Raw genomic sequence first — 26,457 nt, 5'->3', positions numbered from 1 at the left:
ATATATATATATATATATATATATATATATATATATATATATATATATATATATATATATATATATATATATATAGCCTCCGCATAAACCGACCCCAGATTTGACCTCCGGAGCCTCTTGGAGGAGCAACTTTCATCCGATTCGGTCGAAATTTTGTACATTCTGGTAGTATATGGCTGCTAACAACCATGCCAAACTTGGTCCAAATCGGTCTATAGTTATATATAGCACCCAGATAAACCCAAAGACACAAAAATTGATCCATATCGGTTCATTAGTGTATATAGCCCCCGTATAAAGCGACCCATATTTCAATTCTGGCTCTCTTATTACTGTGCAAAAGTTCATATCCGTTTGTAATTATTTCTAGACTTCTCTATATATACCGGTCAAGAATTGAATTATATACGTATTTAATCTGCTGTTTATGGTCTAATATATACCACGTATGGACTTAAGATACCTTGCTATCGGAGATATTACCACAACCCAAGTAATTCGATTTTTGATGACAGTCTTTATTAGAAGTTTCTACACGGAAAGAAAAAAAACGTTTGAAAACGTGTACCGAAAACGTTTTTCTTTTGTTATAGTTTTTTGAATTTCTTCGAAAATTTTAAACTTTTATCACCAAAAAAACTCATTTGTTACAAAAATTATTTTTCTATAAAAAAACAAGTAAGGAAAGTTATACCCTGCACCACTTTGTAGATCTAAATTTTCGATACCATATCACATCCGTCAAATGTGTTGGGGGCTATATATAAAGGTTTGTCCCAAATACACACATTTAAATATCACTCGATCTGGACAGAATTTGATAGACTTTTACAAAATCTATAGACTCAAGATTTAAGTTGGCTAATGCACTAGGGTGGAACACAATTTTAGTTAAAAAAATATGGGAAACATTTAAATCTGAAGCAATTTTAAGGAAACTTCGCAAAAGTTTATTTATGATTTATCGCTCGATATATATGTATTAGAAGTTTAGGAAAATTAGAGTCATTTTTACAACTTTTTGACTAAGCAGTGGCGATTTAACAAGGAAAATGTTGGTATTTTGACCATTTTTGTCGAAATCAGAAAAACATCTATATGGGAGCTATATCTAAATCTGAACCGATTTCAATCAAATTTGGCACACATGACTATATTACTAATTGTACCCCTAGTGCAAAGTTTCAACCAAATTTGGCCAAAACTCTGGCTTCTGTGGCCATATAAGTCCATATCGGGCGAAAAATATTTATGGAAGCTATATCTAAATCTGAACCGATTTCAATCCAATTTGGCACACATGACTATACTACCAATTGTACTCCTTGTGCAAAATTTCAAGCTAATCGGGATAAAACTCTGGCTTCTAGGTCCATATAAGTCCATATCGGGCGAAAGATATATATGGGAGCTATATCTAAATCTGAATCGATTTCAACCAAATTGGGCACGCATAGCTACAATGCTGAATTTGCCCCTGTGCAAAATTTCAACCAAATTGGGCCAAAACTCTGGCTTTTAGGACCATATTAGTCCATAGCGGGCGAAAGATTTATATGGGAGCTATATCTAAATCTGAACCGATTTCAATCAAATTTTACACACTTGACTATACGACTAAGTGTTATGTGTGTACAAAATTTCAAGCAAATCGGTATAAAACTCTGGCTGCTGGGTCCATATTAGTGCATATCGAGCGAAAGATATATATGGGAGCTATACCTAAATCTGAACCGATTTCTTCCAAAATCAATAGGGTTCTATTCTGACCCAAATTAGGAACATGTGCCAAATTTGAAGGCGATTGGACTTAAATTGAGACCTAGACCTTGATCACAAAAATGTGTTCACAGACAGACGGACGGACGGACGGACGGACGGACAGACGGACATGGTTATATCGACTCAGGGACCCACCCTGGGCATTATTATCGTCTCCTTCTGGGTGTTACAAACATATGCACTAACTTATAATACCCTGTTCCACTGTTCCACAGTGTGGCGCAGGGTATAAAAAACAAAAAACAAAAAAAAGTTAGGTCGAAGCAGGGCTCGAACCCACGACCCTTGGCATGCAAGGCGGACGTAGCAACCACTGCTCCACGGTGTCCAACTAAAGTTTGTTTAATCGGCTCGTGGGCGCCGCAAGCTATGCTATATTAATATAACTTATATGGGTAATTGTCTATTGATGACAATAACAGCTACGTAGCTCAGTGGATAGTGTGCTGGCTTACAAATTGCATGGTCCGCTGTTCGATTCTCCGTCCAAGCGAAAGGTAAAATTTAAAAAATTTATAAAATCGAATAATTTCTTCTACATTGTTTGTATTACAGAAAAAGGTGCTAAGAACAAAAAAACTTCGTGGAAGTGAGAAAAATGTGAGGGAAAATGCAATTAACCGGAAAAGATTGTTTTTTGAGTTAGTCTTTATGAAATTGTTTTTAATCCTGGAAAAGAATAAACGTTTAGCACAAAAAGTATATACTTTTCTCCCAAAGAAACTTTCTTACAGCGAAAAGCAAATGAGAAACGAACTTTGTTTGTCTAAAATTTCGCTTGGGAGGAAAGAATTATTTTTTGCGTCTACGCAATCCATGGTGGAGGGTACATAAGATTCAGCCTGGCCGAACTTACGGCCGTATATACTTGTTTTAATTAAGAAACAATTTTTTATATTGAAGTATCTATTATAATTAGGATTTTTAAACTGGAATTTATATTTATCGCAAAAAAAGAAACTTCCATTTTTATTTTATTTTATTTTATTTTAAAGAAGCCGCATCTTTTTCTCGGAGTCAATACCAAAATCCTTAAAAGAAGGTCAAAATTTTTGGGAGGACATTTTGGAAATTTGGAAGTTATAACTTCCCAATTTTTTGCTGGGTAGATATGGGTAAAGAAATAACAAAAAAAAATAGGTTTACTTGGATGTAAACATTTTGACCTTCCATTAAGGAGTTTGTTTAAGATGCTATCTAGCTTAAATGTGTTTAGAAATTTTAAATTAGAATACAGATCTCAAATTTTATTTTCGCCCTAGTTTTGCTATATTACCAACGTTATATACGTAGAAATAAATGTCAGTATAAATAAAAGGTATGATTTTGGTTGTTCAAACATTTTGTCATAATGTTAAACAAAATAAAATTATATGTATGTTCATATTGTGTATTTGTTCCTTGGATATTTATTACTATAAATAAAAAGCTAATTTCTTATAAATTCCGTATATATTTTTTCTCTTTCTCTCTTCTTCTATTTTCCATAAAAACAATATATATTTCTCAAAATACTTTAAACACTGTGCAAAAAAAAATATTTTTCTTTTACTCAACACCATTCAAATGATTAAACACAACTTTTTGGTGTTTTAACTTTAATGTCTGTAACCACGAATCCCACAATTACATCCCCATCTTTTGGTTTTAATTTTTTCCCTTTCGTATTTTACTTAATTTCGGCTTTTTCTTTGTAAAAATTCTCATACTATCCTGTACATACCAAAAAAACACAATAGAGCTTCTGCAAGTTCCTTGGCCTTAAATACCCGTCAATGTATAAATCTACCAGAAATACCACCTTTCCGCAAGAAATCCACGGATTCTGCAGAACACACAGGCAGTAGTGCCAGCAGTAGCCCCCAACGTACCACAGCTGGTACAGGCTCAAATCTTATCAATAGTGCTAATGCCTCTGTTTCTAAATCCCGCCAAAATTTGCCGCTACAGCCCCAATCTTTAGGTATTGCTACTTCCAATGTAAATGCAGCAGTAACATCAGCATCCGCTACATCATCATCCAATATCCTACAGCAGCAGCAACAGCTTCAACCAACACCACCATCATCAGCAACAGAAAAGAGATCCATACCCACAATATCGAAGATATCAGATATACCACCTTTCAATGCTCGCAAAATATCCGCCGAAAGTACCATGAATTTGAATATAACCGTAAGGCATATAATTTTTTCTATTTCGTAATTCCATTATGATTTGTTTTCTTAGTTTTCCAATCAAAAAACAAATATTTATCTTTTATTGCAAAAAAAAAACTTATATATAATATATGACCATTATTGTAGTACCAAAATTAAGGATCAATAACTAAATCTCCTTAAAATCCTTCTATTATATATTTTTTTAAATTTTTCTTATATTAATATCTATCTTTTATAGAATAGTCACCTCAAATATGTCTATTCACAGATAATTCACCATTTCGTCCTTTGTAACAGATCTTCTTATTAACGAGCAGACAATGAAGGGAATTTTTAAATCTACATTGTATTGTTTGAATTTCTGTATAGAATTATTCAAATTTTTAAAGATATTCAATTCATAGAAAATTTTATTTCTCTAGAAAATTTTGTCAAAATTTTATTTCTATAGAAAATTTCTGTCAAATTTTTACTTCTATAGAAATTTTTGTCAAAATTTTATTTCTAACGAAATTTTTGTAAAAATTTTTTTCTATAGAAAATTTTGTCAAAATTTTATTACCATAGTAAGTTTTAACAAAAATTTATTTCTATAGATAATTTTGTTAAAATTTTATTTCTATTGAAATTTTTTTCAAAATTTTATTTCTATAGAAAATTTTAACAAAATTTTATTTCTATATATAATTTTGTTAAATTTTATTTCTACAGAAATTTGTGTCAAAATTTTATTTCTATGCAAATTTTTGTTAAAATTTTATTTCTATAGAAAATTTCGTCAAAATTTTATTTCTATGAAAATTTTAATTTTAATTTAATTTCTAAAGAAAATTTTGTAAAAATTTTATTTCTATAGAAAATGTTTTCGACATTTTATTTCTATACAAAATTTTGTCAAAATTTTATTTCTATAGGAAAATTTTTCAAAATTTTATTTCTATAAAAATTTTGTCAAAATTTTATTTCTATAGAAAATTTTGCTAAAATTTTATTTCTAAAGAAAATTTTGTAAAAATTTTATTTCTAAAGAAGAATTTTGTTAAAAATTTATTTCTAAAGAATTTTTTTTTAAATTTTTTTCTAAAGAAATTTTTGTTAAAATTTTATTTCTATAGAAAATTTTGTTAAAAATTTATTTCTCAAGATTTTTTTTTTTATTTTTTTTTTAAGAAATTTGTGTTAAAATTTTATTTCTATAAAAAATTTTGTTGAAATTTTACTTCTATGGAAAATTTTGTTGAATTTTTACTTCTATGGAAAATTTTGTCAACATTTGATTTCTATAGAATATTTTGTTAAAAATTTATTTCTAAAGATTTTTTTTTCTAAAGGAATTTTTGTTAAAATTTTATTTCAATAGATAAGTTTGTCGAAATTTTACTTGTATGGAAAATTTTGTCGAAATTTTACTTCTTTGGAAAATTTTGTTGAAATTTTACTTCTATGGAAAATTTTGTCAACATTTGATTTATTTAAAATATTATACTCCAATTTTATTTCTATGGAAAATTTTGTTGAAATTTTACTTCTGTGGAAAATTTTGTCAAAATTTTATTTCGATAGATTTTTTTTAAATTTTATTTCAATAGAAAATTTTGTCAAAATTTTATTTCAAAGGAAATTTTTTTCAAAATTTTATTTCAATAGAAAATTTTTTCAAAATTTTATTTCTAAAAAAATTTTGTCAAAATTTTTATTCTATAGAAAATTTTGTCAAAATTTTTCTTCTATAGAAAATTTTGTCAAAATTTTATTTCTATAGAAAATTTTTTTGAAGAATTTATTTCTATAGAAAATTTTCTCAAAATTTTTTTTCTTTAGAAAATTTTGTCAAAATTTTAGTTCTATAGAAAACTTTGTCAACATTTTATTTCTATAGAATATTTTGTTAAAAATTTATATCTAAAGATTTTTTTGCTAAAGAAATTTTTGTTAAAATTTTATTTCTATAGGAAATTTTGTTAAAATTTTATTTCTATGACAAATTTTGTTGAAATTTTACTTCTATTGAAAATTTTGTCAACATTTTATTTCTATAGAATATTTTGTTAAAAATTTATATCTAAAGTTTTTTTAAATTTTTTTGCTAAAGAAATTTTTGTTAAAATTTCATTTCTATAGATAAGTTTGTTGAAATTTTACTTCTATGGAAAATTTTGTTAAAATTTTACTGCTATGGAAAATTTTGTCAACATTTGATTTATTTAAAATATTATACTCCAATTTTATTTGTTGAAATTTTACTTCTGTCGATATTATACTCGAATTTTATTTCAATAGAATATTTTGCTAAAACTTTATTTCAATAGAAAATTTTGTCAAAATTTTATTTCCATAGATTTTTTTTTAATTTTATTTCAATAGAAAATGTTGTCAAAATTTTATTTCTATAGAAAATTTTTTAAAAAAATATTTTTTTTTTATAGAAAATTTTGTTAAAATTTTATTTCCAAAAGAAAATTTTGTCAAAATTTTATTTCTATAGAAAATTTTGTCAATTTTTTTTGGTATAGAAATTTTTGTCAAAATTTTATTTCTCTCGAAAATTTGGTCTAAATTTTATTTTTGTGGAAAATTTTGCCAAAATTATATTTCTATAGAAAATTTTGCCAAAATTTTATTTCTATAGAAAATTTTGTCAAAATTTCATTTCTATAGAAAATTTTGTCAAAACCCTACTTCTTCTTAAATGCGAGTATAGCGTGTAATACCTGTAATAAATATCAAAGAAACGTTTCCATTCCCTTCAATGTTTGCTTTAACCTCAAATTCTTAATTAATTTTTCCAAGTCACATATCAAATTCTGTACAACACACCACTATATATATATATATTTACCTGTCTTTTTAATCTTGCAAAAAAAAAACAAAAACGAATTATAAAATATATCCATTATCCTGTGATAAATGTCAGGATAATTTTAATCTAAAATCCCATGCACCCGAATGGATGTCACGTTTAAAAGTCCACGACAATGTTAATCTACATAGGAGTATTGATTGCATATCCAAGGTAGATGATTGTCTCGAACACTTCATTGTTGCCAAACGCACACACATTAAAGCACACATTCATTGACACTATAAAATAAAATCGATGTGGTCAATTATAATACATGAAAATTATATGCAAATGCCTAAAGCGAATATACATATGAAAGCTTATGATGAAATGAAATAATTCATATTAAATAAATATAAATTAGATGATGTGTTATGAATTTATTATAATCATACAAAACTTAATAACAGAAAAAGTTTTTAAATTAAATAAAATTTAAATCTATTAACCTTTTGACTACCGATGTCCACTTAAGGGGACATTCGAAAACGACAACAAACTCTATTTCCTCACTTAGTTTCCATTTATTTGACGATATTATTTTAAAGTAGAGTCTTTAATCTAAATAAGCTATTAATAGTTTTCATATTAGAGGAGCAAAATTCATCCAATCCGGTTGAAATTGGGTACGTGGTGTTAGTATATTGTCTCTAACAACCATGCCAAAATTGGTCCATATCGGTCCATAATTATATATAGCCCCCATATAAGCCGATTCCCAGATTTGAACTCCGGAGCCTCTTAGAGGAGCAAAATTCATCCAATCCGGTTGAAATTGGATACGTGGTGTTAGTATATGGTCTCCATATCGGTCCATAATTATATATAGCCCCCATATAAACCGTTCCCAAGATTTGACTCCGGAGCCTCTTAGAGGAGCAAAATTCATCCGATCCGCTTGAGATTTGCAACGTGGTGTTAGTATAAGACCGCTAAAAACCATGCCAAAATTGGTCCATATCGGTCTAATGTTATATATAGGCGATCCCCAATCACACAAAAATTGGTCCTTATCGGTTCATAATCATGGTTGCCACTCGAGCCAAAAATAATCTACCAAAATTTTATTTTTATAGAAAACATTGTTAAAATGTTATTTCTATATTTTGTCAAGATTTTATTTCTATAGAACATTTTGTCAAAATTTTATTTCTATAGAAAATTTTGTCAAAATTTTATTTCTATAGAAAATTTTGTCAGAATTTTATTTCTATAGAAAATTTTGTCAAAATTTTACTTCTATAGAAAATGTTGTCAAAATGTTATTTCTATAGAAACTTTAAGCTTAATTATATATGTATTTAATCGGCCTTTTTTAGTTTAATATATACCACGTATGGACTATGTGGTATATATTACGATGTTAGGAAGTTGTAAGATACCTTGCCATCGGCAAGTGTTACCGACACCCAAGTAATTCGATTGTGGATGACAGTCTTCAGCAGAAGTTTCTACGCAATCCATGGTGGAGGGTACATAAGTTTCGGCTTGGCCGAACTTACGGCCGTATATAATTGTTATACCCTGCGCCACACTGTAGAACATGGTATTATAAGTTAGTGCATATGTTTGTAACACCCAGAAGGAGACAAGATAGACACATGGTGTCTTTGGCAATAATGCTCAGGGTGGGTCCCTGAGTCGATATTACCATGTCCGTCTGTCCGTCCGTCCGTCTGTCTGTGAACACATTTTTGTGATCAAAGTCTAGGTCGCAATTTAAGTCCAATCGCCTTCAAATTTGGCACATGTTCCTAATTTGGGTCAGAATAGAACCCTATTGAAATCGGTTCAGATTTAAATATAGCTCCCATATATATCTTTCGCCCGATATTTACTAACATGGACCCAGCAGCCAGAGTTTTATACCGAGTTGCTTGAAATTTTGTACAAATTTCAAGCAAGTCAAGTGTGCAAAATTTGATTGAAATCGGTTCAGACTTAGATATAGCTCCCATATATATCTTTCGCCCGATATGGACTAATATGGTCCTAAAAGCCATAGTTTTTGACCAATTTAGTTGAAATTTTGCACAGGGAGTAGATTTAGCATTGTAGCTATGCGTGCCAAATTTGGTTGAAATCGATTCAGATTTAGATAGAGCTCCCATATATATCTTTCGCCCGATATGGACTAATATGGTCCTAGAAGCCAGAGTTTTGGCCCAATTTGTTTGAAATTTTGCACTAGAAGTACAATTAGCAGTGCAGTTAAGTGTGCAAAATTTAATTGAAATCGGTTCAGATTTAGATATAGCTCCTATATATATCTTTCGCCCGATATGGACTAATATGGTTTTAATAGCCAGAGTTTTGGCCCAATTTGGTTGAAATTTTGCACAGGAAGTAGATTTAGCATTGTAGCTATGCGTGCCAAATTTGATTGAAATCGGTTAAGATTTATATATAGCTAACATATATAGCTTTCGCCCGATTTACACTCATATGACCACAGAGGCCAATTTTTGACTCCGATTTAGTTGAAATTTGCACAGGGAGTAGAATTAACATTGTAGCTATCCGCGCCAAATTTTGCTGAAATCGGTTCAGATGTAGATATAGCTCCCATATATATGTTTTTCTGATTTCGACAAAAATTGTCAAAATACCAACATTTTCCTTGTAAAATCGCCACTGCTTAGTCGAAAAGTTGTAAAAATGACTCTAATTTTCCTAAACTTCTAATACATATATATCGAGCAATAAATCATAAATAAACTTTTTCGAAGTTTCCTTAAAATTGCTTCAGATTTAAACGTTTCCCATATTTTTTTACTAACATTGTGTTCCACCCTAGTGCATTAGCCGACTTAAATTTTGAGTCTATACATTTTGTAGAAGTCTATCAAATTCTGTCCAGATCGAGTGATATTTAAATATATGTATTTGGGACAAACTTTTATATATAGCCCCTAATACATTTGACGGATGTGATATGGTATCGAAAATTTAGATCTACAAAGTGGTGCAAAATATAATATAGTCGGCCCCGCTCGACTTTAGACTTTCCTTACTTGTTTTTATAGAAAATTTTATCACAATTTTTAATTCTATAGAAAATGTTGTCAAAATTTTATTTATATAGAAAATTTTCTCAAAATTTTATTTCTATAGAACATTTTTTCACCATGTTTTTCTATAAAGAATTTTGTCAAAATTTCATTTCTATAGAAAATTATGTAAAATTTTATTTCTATAAAAAAAATTACCAAAATATTATTTCTGTTGAAATTCTTGTCAAAAGTTTATTTTTATAGAAAATTTTGTCAACATTTTCATTCTATCGAAAATTATGTCAAAATTCTACTTCTATAGAAAATTTTGTCAAAATTTTATTTCTTCAAAAACATTTTGTCAACATTTTAGTTCAATGGAAAATTTTGTAAAATTTTTATTTCTATAGAAATTTTTGTTACAATTATATTTCTGTAGAAAATTTTCGCAAAATTTTATTTCTAAAATACACTTTGTCTAAATTTTATTTCTATAGAGAATTTTTGTAAAATTTTATTTCTATAGAACATTTTGTCACAATTTTATTTTTATAGAAAATTTTGTCAAAATTCTATTTCTAAAGAAAATTATGTCAATGTTTTATTTTTATAGAAAATTTTGGGAAATTTTATTTTTATAGAAAACTTGATCACAACTTTTGATTCTATAGAAAATGTTGTCAAAATTTTATTCATATAGAAAATTTTCTCAAAATTTTATTTCTATAGAAAATTTTGTCACCATTTTTTCTATAAAGAAAACATTTTCTTTCTATCGAAAATTATGTCAAAATTCTATTTCTATAGAAAATTTTCTCAAAATTTTATTTCTATAAAAACATTTTGTCAGCATTTTAGTTCTATAGAAAATTTTGTCAAAATTTTATTTCTATAGAAATTTTTGTTAGAAATATATTTCTGTAGAAAATTTTATTTCGTCAAAATTTTATTTCTAAAATACACTTTGTCAAAATTTTATTTCTATAGAGAATTTTGTTAAAATTTTATTTCTATAGAACATTTTGTCAAAATTTTATTTCTATAGAAATACATTTTTTTTTTCATTTTTTCACAATTTTGTTTTTATAGAAAATGTTATCACAATTTTTGATTCTATAGAAAATGTAAAAATTTTAGTTATATAGAAAAGTTTCTCAAAATTTTATTTCTATAGACAAATCTGTCAAGATTCTAAATTTTCAAATTTTCAAAATTTTTTCAAAATTTATTTCTATAGAAAATTATGTCAACATTTAATTTTTATAGAAAATTTTGGGAAATTTTATTTTTATAGAAAATTTTATCACAATTGTGTTTTTATAGAAAATGTTATCATAATATTTGATTCTATAGAAAATGTTGTCAAAATTTTATTACTGTACAAAATTTTGTTAAAATTTTATTTCGATAGAAAAATCTGTCAAAATTTTATTTCTCTACAATATTTTGTTAAAATTTTATTTCTATAGAAAATTTTGTTACAATTTTTTTCTATAAAGGATTTTGTCAATATTTTATTTTTATAGAAAATTACGTAAAAATTTTATTTCTTTAAAAAAATTGTCAAAATTATATTTCTGTAGAAAATTTTGTCAAAAGTTTATTTCTATATAAAATTTTGTCAAAATTTTATTTCTATAAAAACATTTTGTCAACATTTTATTTCGATAGAAATTTTGACAACATTTTATTTATATAGACATTTTATTTCTATAGAAAATGTTGTCTCAATTTTGTTTTTATAGAAAATTTTATCACAATTTTTGATTCTATAGAAAATGTCAAAATTTGCTAAAAATTTTATTTCTATAGAAAAATCTGTCAAAATTCTAAATTTTCAAATTTTCGAAATTTTGTCAAAATTCTATTTCTTTGGAAAATTATGTCAACATTTTATATTTATAGAAAATTTTGGGAAATTTTATTTCTATAGAAAATTTTATCACAACTTTATTTTTATAGAAATTTTCATCACAATTTTTGATTATATAGAAAATATTGTCAAAATTTTGTTTATATAGAAAATGTTCTCAAAATTTTATTTTTTAGAAAATTTTATCACAATTTTTTTCTATAAAGAATTTTGTCAAAATTTTATTACTATAGAAAATTATGTAAAAATTTTGTTTCTATAAAAAAATTGTCAAAATTTTATTTCTGTAGAAAATTTTGTCAAAAATTTATTTCTATAGAAAATTTTGCCAACATTTTCTTTTTATCGAAAATTATGTCAAAATTCTATTTCTGTAAAAAATTTTGTCAAAGTTTTATTTCTATAAAAACATTTTGTTCTATATTATATTAAATTTTTGTTAAAATTATAATTCTGTAGAAAATTTTCTCAAAATTTTATTTCTAAAATACACTTCTATAGAGAATTTTGTTAAAATTTTCTTTCTGTAGAAAATTTTGTCAAAATGTTATTTATATAGAAACTGTTGTCAAAATGTTATTTCTATAGAGAATTTTGTCAAATTTTATTTCTATAGAAAATTTTTTTAAAATTTTATTTCTATTAACAAATTTTGTCAAAAGTTTATTTCTATAAACAAATTTTATCAAAATTTTATTTCTATAGAAAATTTTGACAGAATTTTATTTATATAGAAATTTTGACAAAATTTTATGTATATAGAAATTTTATTTCTTTAGAAATCATTGCCAAAATTTTATTTCTTTAGAAATCTTTGTCAAAATTTTATTTCTAAAGAAAAATTTGTCAAAATTTTATTTCTATAGAAATCTTGGTCAAAATTTTATTTCTATAGAAATTTTTGTCAAAATTGTATTTCTATAGAAAATTTTGTCAAAATTTTATTTCTATAGAAAATTTTGTCTAATGTTTAGTTCTATAGAAAATTTTGTCCAAATTTTATTTCTATAGAAAATTTTGTCAAAATTGTATTTCTGTAAAAATTTTTGTCAAAATTTTATTTCTATAGAAAATTTTGTCAAAATTTCATTTCTATGGAAAATTTTGTAAAAATTGTATTTCTATAGAAAATTGTGTTTCTGAGAAGGTGTCCTCTAAGATTGTGTGTCGCTAGAGGGATCTCGGGGGTATAAAATTTTGTTTTAGTTGTCAAATGCGCAATTATGTACCGATTTCAATGTTTTTTTTTTTAATGTATGGAGCTTATAAACCCCTTAAAAAAATTCGCGAATATCTTTTATATTATTATATTTATATCTTTTATAGTTTGCGAGATATGGACCACACAAATTATTATTTTTTTTTTGCAAAATTTTAGCAAAGTGGGGTCAGTATTTTATGACCACTGGACACTAAATTTTCATTCCGAGACCAAAGTTTCACTCCGATTTACTTGAAATTTTATTTGTTTTATATCGGCCATATAGACCGAACCTCCAATTATACTTCCTAAGCAGTCTCAATGTTTACACAATCTCCAAGAAATTTTAAATTTGATTGGGGAAAAATGATCGTTTCTCATGTGTATAGTCAAGCTCTTTCTGTTTAATATGCAAGCCTATTTATAACATGAACAAAGATACATTAAAAGAAACTAATAAGTCGAGTCTCTATAATCAATTTTTAAACCCATATTCATTATTGACAAAAACATCACAAAAAGATTTGCCATTCACCGATATATGTTAATATTACTCTCACACGCTATGTTCATAGTTTATATTATTACACTGAGAAAAAAAATAATATATGTGTGTTTTGATTGTTGACAAAAGTTTAAATAATCTATCCATTGGCACTGCATGAAAAGAAATATCTCAAAATCAGATATTGATGAAAATTTGCAACCCAGTTTTGATATCAATCACTAATACTATGTAAAATGAATTACTGGTCACTGTTTTTGAGCAAAATGTATTTATTTAATTTTATTTATATATTAAAACTAAAAAAAAATATTTTTATTTACATTTTCAATTTTTCAACTGCCTAAAAACGCCAAAATTTTCATAAACGTAATTGATGTCGTAAATCAACCATGAATACTCACTGGGGACGTGTTTTCTATAAATATGGATTTGCCTGCCTTTGATGTGTGCATAATATTAACCCACCAATTAAAACATATACCATCTTTCCATTGACGTATTGGGACTTACTCGATTTGCTGTAATGAAAACTACAATAATTTATTTCAAATAATTACTACAAACAATATACAAAAAATATTGTTTTGAAAACATTCACCACTTATCATAAATCCACATTGCTCTGGTGTGTGCACCCTGAAATGGCTACATTGTACAATTGTTCTTATGTGATTGCCTTACATTTATTGGATCTCGAATGCAACTCCGATATTTTACCATAAATAATTAATAAACATAAACGTTTACAATCACCATGTAAAACGCTCACCCCTTTATCCATGGACATAAAATACGGGGATGTGTGCACTCCATAACATCCACAATATGTACCATCCCTCTGTTGTTATCTTTGCTGTGGGGTATTTTGTATCCAATTAAACATTTGGATCCTCTTTGGTTTTTTTACAAAACAACAAAATACCATTACCAAAAAAATATTCAGGAGCTTAAAAGCCATTCAGACACTATGGATGTATTAAAGCCTGCTCCATCCTGGTCCAATGTGGCCATAAAGTCTTCAACATCATCACAACAACCACAGCAGTCACAGTCTGCCGCAACACCAGGCTCCGTACAACAACATTCACATACCATAGCCTCATCATCTTCATCCTCCAGCGGTGGAGCATCAACAACTCGTGCTGAAAATTCAAGACCCAGTGTGGGAGCCATATCAACATCATCAACGTCACCGCAACAACCGCAACAGTCAAAGGATTCACAATCCTCAACCCAACCGAATGATAAAGACCAGGCTTCATCATCGAAACCCTCAACATCCGGTGGAAATACAACGGATGAAGAGGCCAAAGGTAGATGAAATTTTAAATTAACTTTTTAACTTCATATTTATTGTTACGTTGTTTTTTTTTTTCTTTAGCCGCTGAATTGGCCGCCAAAAAGAATCGTTTAAAGCAAAAATTGGTTAAAAGTGCAAGATCCGTGGCCATTTTCTCATTGAAGCTGAAAGAGAGAAGGCAAAGGGAGGCTGAAAAGGCAGCCACGATAGCTATAGAGCATGCCAAGGTAAGGACGAAAATTCATAGAATAGAAAATTACATAAATTTGGTACGCGGAGAAGAGTTAAAGAAACAGTATTCATTTAATTTGTAAAAGGTTTCATTTGGTTTGAAAAAGTTTCGTTTGAGTTGCAAAATATTTTATTTAATTTGTAAAATGTTTTATTTGTCTTGCAAGAGGATTATATAATTTGAGAAAGGTTTTATTTGGTTTGAAAAAAAGTTCCATGTGATTTGCAAAAGGATTCATTTGAGTTGAAAAAAGTTTCATTTAATTTGAAAAAGGGATAATTTAATTTGTAAAATGTTCCATTTGATTTGAAAAACTGTTCATTGGTTTTTAAAAATGATTTATTTAATTAGAGAACGGTTTCGTTTGATTTGAAAAAGGTTTCACTTGTTTTGAAAATGGTTTCATGTATTTTCAAAAAGGATTTATTTGGTTTGAAAACGGTTTCATATGAATTACAAAAGGATTAATTTAATTTTAAGCAAGTATATACGGCCATAAGTTCGGCCAGGCAAGGTATCTTAAAACTTCTTAACATTGTCTTCTAAATTGTAAGCTAGTCCATACGGGATATATATTAAACAAAACAAGTATATAAGCAGTAAGTTCGGCCGGGCCGAATCTTAACTACCCACCACCATGAATCAAATATTATAGTTTCCTTTGAAATTTCAAGGAGGTTCAACCAGAACACTTCCCGAAGATAAATGTAGAGATTTTACCTATGAAGACTATATCAGATTTTCGATTTATAAGAACCATTTTTGTTTGAGTTTTAGAGGAATCATTAACATCTCTTGTAAGTGTGCAAGAAAATGATGAAATGACGCATTGATTTGAAATCTTAAATACGCAGATTTTCACATTTCAGGCAAATTGAGTAAAAACTAAGGTTTCTAGAATCTCAAACAATAAAATCATTTCTTGCACACCTATTTATAGTCCTAAAAATTTTCCAGATTTTCAATTTCAGGCAAATTGGACAACAACTACTGTTTCTACGAGCCAAAAAAGTAAAATCGGGGATCGGTCTATAGGGAGACCGATCCCCCCCGGTGCACCTCTTATGGTCCTACAATACCTCTAGATTTCAAATTTCAGGCAAATTGGATAAAAACAACGGTTTCTAGAAGCCCAAGAAGTAAAATCGGGAGATCGGTCTATATGGGGGCTATACCGAAATATGGACCGATACTCACCATTTTTGGCATACCTCTTTATGGTCCTAAAATACCTCTAGGCAAATTGGATAAAAACTACGGTTTCTATAAGCGATGCAGCCTCCGGGATCGCGCTTTGGCCGTCGTATTTTGTTTATCATCGCGATTTGGAGTCACTACCTTCTTGTAAGTCGATAGTCCAGCTCGTTTTTTGGCTCGATGCACGGTTGTAGACGATACACCCAGCTTATTTGCGGCATCTCGGAGAGAGAGGTTAGGGTTTCGCTTGAAACTACCGGCAACTCTCTTTGTCGTCTCAGCGGCTTCCGGTTTTCGATTTCCCCCCGATCCAGACTTCCTGGCTGTCGACAAACGTTCCCCAAACACTTTAATTACATTTGTAACGGTTGATTTGGCAACTTTTAGCGATTTTGCCAGCTTTGCGTGCGAGTAGCTCGGATTTTCGCAATGCGCGAGCAAAATTTTGATACGCTGCTTTTCTTGCTTCGACGGCATTTTGACAACTGAAGAGTGAGTTCCAAAATCAAAATAGGAGCAACATTCTACACACACACACCTTCAAAATGAGGGGTGTTCAGGTTTTTTAAATGCAAAATTGAAAGAAATACGTCAAGTTTATATAGACCAAATTTTGACCGTATCATCCTTTAGAACTAAAAATTTTGACAAAGCTTTCTATAGAAATAAAATTTTGACAAAATTTTCTAAAGAAATAAAATTTTGACAAAATTATCTATAGAAATAAGATTTTGACAAAATTATTTCTATAACAAGTATATACAGCCGCAAGTTCGGCCAGGCCGAATCTTATGTACCCACCACCATGGATTGCGTAGAAACTTCTACGAAAGACTGTCATCCACAATCGAATTACTTGGGTTGTGGTATCTTAAAACTTCTTATTCCTGCATGGTTGTTGGATACCATATACTAACATCACGTACCAAATTTCAACCGAATGGGAAGTATTTTGCTCTTCCAAGGGGCTCTGGAGGTCAAATCTGGGGATCGGTTTATATGGGGCCTATATATAATTATGGACCGATATCGACCAATTTTTGCATGGGAGTTTGAGGCCATATATTAACACCACGTACCAAATTTCAACTGAATCAGATGAATTTTGGTCTTCCAAGAGGTTCCGGAGGTCAAATCTGGTGATCGGTTTATATGGGGGCTATATATAATTATGAGCCGATGTGGACCAATTTTTGCATGGTTGTTCGAGACCATATACTAACACCATGTACCAAATTTCAGCCGGATCGGATTAAATTTGCTTCTATTAGAGGCCTCGCAAGCCAAATCGGGGGATCGGTTTATATGGGGGCTATATATAATTATGGACCGATGTGAACCAATTTTTGCATGGTTGTTAGAGACCATATATTTGAGGCCATATATTAACACCACGTACCAAATTTCAACTGAATCAGATGAATTTTGGTCTTCCAAGAGGTTCCGGAGGTCAAATCTGGTGATCGGTTTATATGGGGGCTATATATAATTATGAGCCGATGTGGACCAATTTTTGCATGGTTGTTCGAGACCATATACTAACACCATGTACCAAATTTCAGCCGGATCGGATTAAATTTGCTTCTATTAGAGGCCTCGCAAGCCAAATCGGGGGATCGGTTTATATGGGGGCTATATATAATTATGGACCGATGTGAACCAATTTTTGCATGGTTGTTAGAGACCATATACTGACACCATGTACCAAATTTCAGCCGGATCGGATGAAATTTGCTTCTCTTAGGGGCCTCGCAAGCCAAATCGGGGGATCGGTTTATATGGGGGCTATATATAATTATGGACCAATGTGGACCAATTTTTGCATGGTTGTTAGAGACCATATACTAACACCATGTACCAAATTTCAGCCGGATCGGATGAAATTTGCTTGTCTTAGAGGCCTCGCAAGCCAAATTTTGGGGTCCGTTTATATGGGGGCTATACGTAAAAGTGGACCGATATGGCCCATTTGCAATACCATCCGACCTACATCAATAACAACTACTTGTGCCAAGTTTCAAGTCGATAGCTTGTTTCGTTCGGAAGTTAGCGTGATTTCAACAGACGGACGGACGGACGGACGGACGGACGGACATGCTCAGATCGACTCAGAATTTCACCACGACCCAGAATATATATACTTTATGGGGTCTTAGAGCAATATTTCGATGTGTTACAAACGGAATGACAAAGTTAATATACCCCCCATCCTATGGTGGTGGGTATAAAAATAAAATTTTGACAAAAATCTGTATAGAACTAAAAATTTTGACAAAACTTTCTATAGAACTAAAAATTTTGACAAAACTTTCTATAGAAATAAAATTTTGATAAAATTTTCTATAGAAATAAAATTTTGACAAAATTCTCTATAGAACTAAAAATTTTGACAAAACTTTCTATAAAAATAAAATTTTGTCAAAATTCTTTATAGAACTAAAAATTTTGACAAAATTTTCTATAGAAAAAAAATTTGACACAATTTTCGATAGAAATAAAATTTTGACAAAATTTTCTATAAAAGTAAAATCTTGACAAAATCTTATATAGAAATAAAATTTTGACAAAAATTTCTATATAAATCTTGATAGATTATTTTTGGTGATATGGACCAATTTTTGTATGATTGGGGCCCGGCTATATATAACTATATACAGACCCATATGTACCAATTTTGGCATGGTTGTTAGCGGCCATACACTAACACCACATTTTGTTCCTCCAAGACCGTATACTAACACTACGTACCAAATTTCAACCGAATCGGATGAATTTTGCTCTTCCAAGGGGCTCCGGATGTCAAATCTGGGGATCGGTTTATATGGGGGCTATATATAATTATGGACCGATTTCGACCAATTTTTGCATGGGTGTTTGAGGCCATATATTAACACCATGTACCAAATTTCAGCCTGCTCGGATGAAAATTGCTTCTCTTAGAGGCTCCGAAAGTCAAATCGGGGGATCGGTTTATATGATGGCTATATATAATTAAGGACCGATGTGGACCAAGTTTTGCATGGTTGTTAGAGACCATGTACTAACACCTTGTACCAAATTTCAGCCGGATCGGATGAAATTTGCTTCTCTTAGAGGGTTTGCAAACTAAATTTGGGGGTTCGTTTATATGGGGGCTATACGTAAAAGTGGACCGATATGGCCCATTTGCAATACCATCCGACCTACGTCAATAACAACTGCTTGTGCCAAGATTCAAGTCCATAGCGTATTTAGTTCGGAAATTAACGTGCTTTCCACAGACGGACGGATGGACATCGCTAGATCGACTCAGAATTTACCTTATGAGGTCTTGGACCAATATTTCTATGTGCTAAAAACGGAATAAAAAAGTTAATATAAGTTAATTGTAAGTTAGTCCATACGTGGGATATATTAGACAAAAAAGTTATGTATAGGTAAGTCTACAAATAATTACGAATCGATATGGACTTTTGCGCGGTACGTGGAGAACCAGAATTGAAATATGGGGGTCGCTTATATGAGGGCTACAATTATGAACTTAATATGGACCACTGTATGTGTGATTGGGATCGATTTATCTGAGGGCTATATATAACTATAGACCGATATGGACCTAGTTAGACATGGTTGTTAACGGCCATATACTAGCACAATGTACCAAATTTCAACTAACTCGGATGAAATTTGCTCCTCCAAGAGGCTCCGAAACCAAATCTCGGGATCGCTTTATATGGGGGCTATATATGATTATGGACTGATATGGACCACTTTTGGCATCGTTGTTAAATATCATATACTAACATCACGTACCAAATTTCAACCGAATCGGATGAATTTTGCTCTTCCAAGGGGCTCCGGAGGTCAAATCTGGGGATCGGTTTATATGACAGCTGTTATAATTATGGACCGATGTTGACCAATTTTTGCATGGTCATTAAAGACCATATACTTACATCATGTACCACATTTCAGCCGGATCGGATGAAATTTGCTTCTCTTAGAGGCTCCGCAAGCCAAATCTGGGGATCGGTTTATATGGGGGCTATATATAATTATGAACACATGTGGACCAATTTTTGCATGGTTGTTAGAGACCATATACCAACACATGCTCAGATCGACTCAGAATTTCACCACGGCCCAGAATATATATACTTTATGGGGTCTTAGAGCAATATTTCGATGTGTTACAAACGGAATGACAAAGTTAATATACCCTCATCCTATGGTGGAGGGTATAAAAAGACCGATTAAATACGTATATAATTCAGTTTGACAAAATGTCGTATGGAAATAAAATTTTGACAAAATTTTCTATTGACATAAAATTTTTAAAAATTTTTCTATAGAAATAAAATTTTAACAAAATTTTCTATAGAAATAAAATTTTGAAAACATTTTCTTCAGAATTAAAATATTGACAACATTTTCTATAGAAATAAATTTTTGATAAAATATTCTATAGAAGTAAAATTTTGACAAAATTTTCTATAGAAATAAAATTTTGACAAAATTTTTTTATAGAATTAAAATCTTGACAAAATTTTTTATACAAATAAAATTTTGACAAAATTTTCTACAGAAATAAAATTTTGGTAAAATATTCTATAGATATACAATTTTGACAACGTTTTCTATAGAATTAAAATTTTGACAATATTTTCTATAGAAATAAAACCTTGACAAAATTTTCTACAGAAATAAATTTTTGATAAAATATTCTATAGGAATACAATTTTGACAAAATTTTCTATAGAAATAAAATTTTGAAAACATTTGCTATAGAAATAAAATTTTAACAACATTTTCTATAGAAATAAAATTTTGACAAAATTTTTTATAGAAATGAAATTTTGACAAAATTTTCTACAGAAATAAAATTTTGGTAGATTATTTTTGGCGATATGGACCAATTATTGTGTGATTGGCATTCGGCTATATATAACTATCGCCCGATATAGACCAATTTTTGCATGGCTGTTAGCGGAAATGTACCAAATTTAAACAGAATCGGATGAATTTTGCTCCATCAAGTGGTTTCGGAGGTCAAATCTTGATTTATATGGGGGATATATATAATTATGGACCGATATGGACCAATTTTTGCATGGTTGTTAGAGACCATATACTTACACGACGTACCAAATTTCCACCGGATCGGATGAATTTTGCTCATCCAAGAGGTCCGGAGGTCAAATCTGGGGATTGGTTTCTATGGGGCTATGTATAATTATGGACCGATATGGGTCATTTTTTGCATGGTGGTTAGAGTCCATAACTAACACCACGAAGGCTCCAGGAGGCTCCGGAGTTCAAATCTGGGGATCGGTTTATATGGGGGCTATATATACTTATGGACCGATATGGACCAATTTTTGCGTGATTGTTGGAGATCATATAACATACTAACGCCACGTACCAAATTCCAACCGGATCGGATGAAATTTGTTCCTTCAAGTGGCTCCGGAGGTCAAATCTGGGGATCGGTTTATATGGGGGCTAGATATAATTATGGACCAATATGGACCAATTTTTGCATAGTTGTACGAGACCATATACTAGCACCATGAACCAAATTTCAACCGGATCGGATGAATTTTGCTCCTCCAAGAGGTCCGGAGGTCAAATCTGGGGATCGGTTTATATGGGGCCTATATAAAATTATAGACCGGTTGCATGGTTGTTAGAGTCCATATACTAACACCACGAAGGCTCCAGGAGACTCCAGAGTTCAAATCTGGGGATCGGTTTATATGGGGGCTATATATATTTATGGACCGATATGGACCAATTTTTGCGTGATTGTTGGAGATCATATAACATACTAACACCACGTACCAAATTCCAACCGGATCGGATGAAATTTGCTCCTTCAAGTGGCTCCGGAGGTCAAATCTGGGGATCGGTTTATATGGGGGCTGGATATAATTATGGACCAATATGGACCACTTTTTGCATAGTTGTACGAGACGATATACTAGCACCACGAACCAAATTTCAACCGGATCGGATGAATTTTGCTCCACCAAGAGGTCCGGAGGTCAAATCTGGGGATCGATTAAATGGGGGGTCTTATATAATTATGGACCGATATGAACCAGTTTTTGCATGATTGTTGGAGACCATATACTAACACCACGTTAGCATGTCCGCCAAGGTCGTGGGTTCGATTCCTGCTTCGACCGAACACCAAAAATTGTTCAGCGGTGGTGACATTTCTGAGGATTTCAAAGCTTCTCTAAGTGGTTTCACTGCAATGTGGAACGCCGTTCGGACTCGGCTATAAAAAGGAAGTCCCTTGTCATTGAGCTTAACATGGAATCGGGCACCACTCAGTGATAAGAGAGAAGTTCACCAATGTGGTATCACAATGGACTGAATAGTCTAAGTGAGCCTGATGCATCGGGCTGCCACCTAACCTAACCTAACACCACGTACCAAATTTCAACCGGATCGGATGAAATTTGCTTCTGTAAGAGGCTCTTCAAGCAAAATCTGGGGATCAGTTTATATGGGGGCTATATATTATTATGGACCGAGGTGGACCAATTCTAGCATGGTAGTTAGAGACCATATTTCAGCCGGATCGGATGAAATATGCTTCTCTTAGAGGCTCCGCAAGCCAAATCTGATGGTTCGTTTATATGGGGGCTATACGTAAAAGTGGACCGATATGGCCCATTTGCAATACCATCCGTAGCATCCATAGCATATTTCGTTCGGAAATTAAAGTGATTTCCACAGACGGACGGATGGACATCGCTAGATCGATTCAGAATTTCACCACGACCCAGAATATATATACTTTATGGGGTCTTAGAGCAATATTTCGATGTGTTACAAACGGAATGACAAAGTTAAAATTAGAGGTGTGCGCGTGACACGAAATTCTCGTGACACGCGTGATTCACGCGAGAATCACGTGAGTCGTGAACAAAATCCAAAGCAAGTCTCGTGAATGTGCGTGAATGGGACTAAAATAAATATGTCGTGCGTGAGTGTGCATGAGAAATAAAATCGGTTCGTGAATGTGCGTGAATAAAATTTCTGCAAAATCACACTCACGAAATAAATCAAGATTTAATTCATATTCGTATTTTAACTGAAATTAATTTAGCTCTCGAACTATATTCTATTTTTAAAGTTTGTTACCTTTGCAGATTTCCGTTTGGAAAATGTCGTGAGGTTCGTGAATTTGTCGTGAATCACGAGAATTATCGTGAATCGTGCGTGAACGTGAGTCTTTAAAAGTAGTTCGTGCGTGAGCGTGCGTGAGTACTGGTTTTCATGTCGTGAATGTGCGTGAGTGGGATTGGCTACAACGCGTATCGTGCGTGAGCGTGCGTGAATAAACATTTTGTTTCGTGAATGTGCGTGAGTGTGAGTGAAATTTCAGTCACGCGCACACCTCTAGTTAAAATACCCCCATCCTATGGTGGAGGGTATAAAAAGGTTTCATTAGAATGGCAAAAGGTTCTATTTGATTGAAAAAAAAAACAATTAAAATTCACTTGATTTTAATTAATTTTTTTTTTGAAAAATGATTCATTTAATTTGAACCCCGTTTTATTTGGTTTCATTTGATATAAAAAAGTTAATTTAATTTTAAAAAGATTTCTCTTGAAATGCAAAAGGTTTCAAAAAGTTTTCACTTAAATGGCAAAAGGTTTCATTTGATTCGAAAAAGTTTTATTCAATTTGAAAAAGGTTTCAGGATTCACTTAATTTAAAAAAAGATTTAATTTTTTGAAAGTGGATTCATTTAATTTGGAAAAGGTTTTATTTGGTTACACTTAAACTTCAAAATATTTTAATTCCAATTGGAAAAATGTTCCATTTAACTTGAAAAAAAGTTTCATTTGTTTGAAAAAGGTTTCATTTGATTTGACAACGTTTATTTTAATTTGAAAAGGGTTTCATATGAATGGAATACAATTCATTTTATTTGAAAAAAGCTTCATTAGAATGCTAAAAGATTCCATTTGATTTGAAAAAAGGTTCACTTAATTTGAAAACGGTTTCGTATGAATTGCAAAAAGATTCAGTTCATTTTATAAAGGTTTCCTTTGTTTGAAAAGAGATTCATTTAATTTGGAAAATACGTAAGTTGCAAGAGGTTTCATTTGATTTGAAAAAGATTCCATTTGACTTAAGAAAGGATTCACTTTATTTGAAAATCATTTCATTTGCTTTGAAAAAGTTTTTCATTTAATTTAAAAAAGTTTTAAGTAGTTTCACTTGAATTGTGAAAGGATTCACTTGAATTACAAATGGTTTCATTTAAATCGAAAAAAGGTTTCACTTTAACTACAAAATTGTTAATTTGTTTTAAGAAAAAGTTTCAATTGATTTGAAAAAGGTTTCACTTGACTTGCGAAATGTTTTATTTGATTCGAAAAAGGTTTTATTTAAATTGAAATAGGATTCAGGTGAAGTAACAATGCTATCGATTGTATTGAACCGGGCGTTTTCTCGAGGCCCAAAACCTTAAATGTAATAGGTTAATTTTTTTCAAATCTTTTTTTATTAAATATACTCCACATCAAGGTCTTACGATTCACACCCATAACCGAAAAAATATAACTTTCACCCGTAATTAGCTCCTTACTTACTTGCCTGCATGATATGTCAGCCATATTATAATTAAATTTCCAATTCCAGGCTTTAGCTAAATTACCGCCTATGCCTCAACCTGGTGGAGAATTATCCCTGATACCCATTGAACAGTTAATACAAATTGAAGATATAAAACCAATAATTAAGCCATCATCGAATACATCGGGATCAACAACAACATCTTCGACAGCGACAAATGCATCAGGATCAGCGCCAATTTCCCATAGTACGACATCAACAACGAATTCATCATCGGCATTATTGGCGGCAGCAGCGCAAGCGCATGCGCAGCAATTATCATTGCAACAACAACAACAAGCGAATAATCAACCGTCTGGCTCATCAACGGGTGGTTATTGAATGATTTAAAAGATTTCTGATCATTTCGTATCATTTTTTTTTTTTGTACATAGTCCAGGAACATAAAGCAAATCCAAACGTAATAACGAATCATTTTGGAATAGAAATTTAAGTTTTACGAAACGAAAAACAAAACCAAAAAAAAAAACGAAAAACTAGCACAAACATCACTCACTTTCGTTTTCTTAAAAAGAACAAATCTTTGAAAATGTTTTATTTATTTATTTCGTTTTTACAAATTCTAGATTTATAGTAAATACAAAATTAATATATTACAGAATTGGCAAATGGTGAATATGTTATTTCTCAACAATAACAAAAGAATTTAAAAAAATTCATTCAATTTTTTTTTCTCAAAGTTCAAAAATGAATTGCTAAATATTTATATATTAAAACAATGTTTTTACATTATTAAATAATTAAATTTTACTAATTTTTTTATTTTCATAACTACGATTAATCGATTTTGGCCATCATGGAAAATTTGTTAAAAAAATTTCTCAAATTTTTTCTCAAAAATTGAGTAATCTTTTTTTGCCAAATATTTATTCATTAAAAAAATAATTTTTTAAAATATTCTTAAGTTTATTAATATGTTTCCACAAATTCTAAAAATTAATTCCTCTACTAAACATTTTTTGATAAAACAAAATAAATTTTAAAATGTTGAAAACTTATAAAATTCATGTTTAATAAGACAATGTCGCTCTTTGTTTGGCCTTTTTTAAGGTGATTTTACAAAAGTAAAAAAGTCATTTAGACTTATTCATTATGATTATGACTACGGAGTGGAAGAAAACATAGTGAAAACAAGTATATACGGCCGTAAGTTCGGCAAGGCCGACTCTTATGTACCCTCCACCATGGATTGCATAGAAACCTCTACTAAAGACTGTCATCCGCAATCGAATTACTTGGGTTGCGGTAACATTTGCTGATGGCAAGGTATCTTAAAACTTCTTAACACCGTCTTCTAAATTGTAAAATTTGTTAAAAAAATTTCTCAAATTTTTTCTCAAAAATTGAGTAATCTTTTTTTGCCAAATATTTATTCATTAAAAAAATAATTTTTTAAAATATTCTTAAGTTTATTAATATGTTTCCACAAATTCTAAAAATTAATTCCTCTACTAAACAGTTTTTGATAAAACAAAATAAATTTTAAAATGTTGAAAACTTATAAAATTCATGTTTAATAAGACAATGTCGCTCTTTGTTTGGCCTTTTTTAAGGTGATTTTACAAAAGTAAAAAAGTCATTTAGACTTATTCATTATGATTATGACTACGGAGTGGAAGAAAACATAGTGAAAACAAGTATATACGGCCGTAAGTTCGGCAAGGCCGACTCTTATGTACCCTCCACCATGGATTGCATAGAAACCTCTACTAAAGACTGTCATCCGCAAT

At 30.4% G+C, this 26,457-nt stretch overlaps 1 protein-coding gene across 1 annotated transcript in view; it reads left to right on the top strand.

Annotated features, from left to right (window-relative positions):
- wwk (anoctamin 8 white walker) overlaps positions 1-25,328 on the top strand; it is a 217,643-nt gene extending 192,315 nt beyond the window's left edge. Inside the window, exons 13-16 of the mRNA XM_075293868.1 lie at positions 3,522-3,957; positions 14,305-14,674; positions 14,743-14,888; positions 24,734-25,328. Of these exons, the coding sequence (XP_075149983.1) occupies positions 3,522-3,957; positions 14,305-14,674; positions 14,743-14,888; positions 24,734-25,048 (1,267 nt within the window). The 3' untranslated portion in view covers positions 25,049-25,328. The remainder of the gene's footprint in view (positions 1-3,521; positions 3,958-14,304; positions 14,675-14,742; positions 14,889-24,733) is intronic.
- The last annotated feature ends 1,129 nt before the right edge of the window (positions 25,329-26,457 follow it).

Source organism: Haematobia irritans, chromosome 2 (assembly GCF_050003625.1).
Source record: "Haematobia irritans isolate KBUSLIRL chromosome 2, ASM5000362v1, whole genome shotgun sequence".
Lineage (NCBI taxonomy): Eukaryota > Metazoa > Arthropoda > Insecta > Diptera > Muscidae > Haematobia > Haematobia irritans.
The sequence above is the reverse complement of the archived record's forward strand: the minus strand, read 5'-3'. Positions and strand labels throughout refer to the sequence as shown.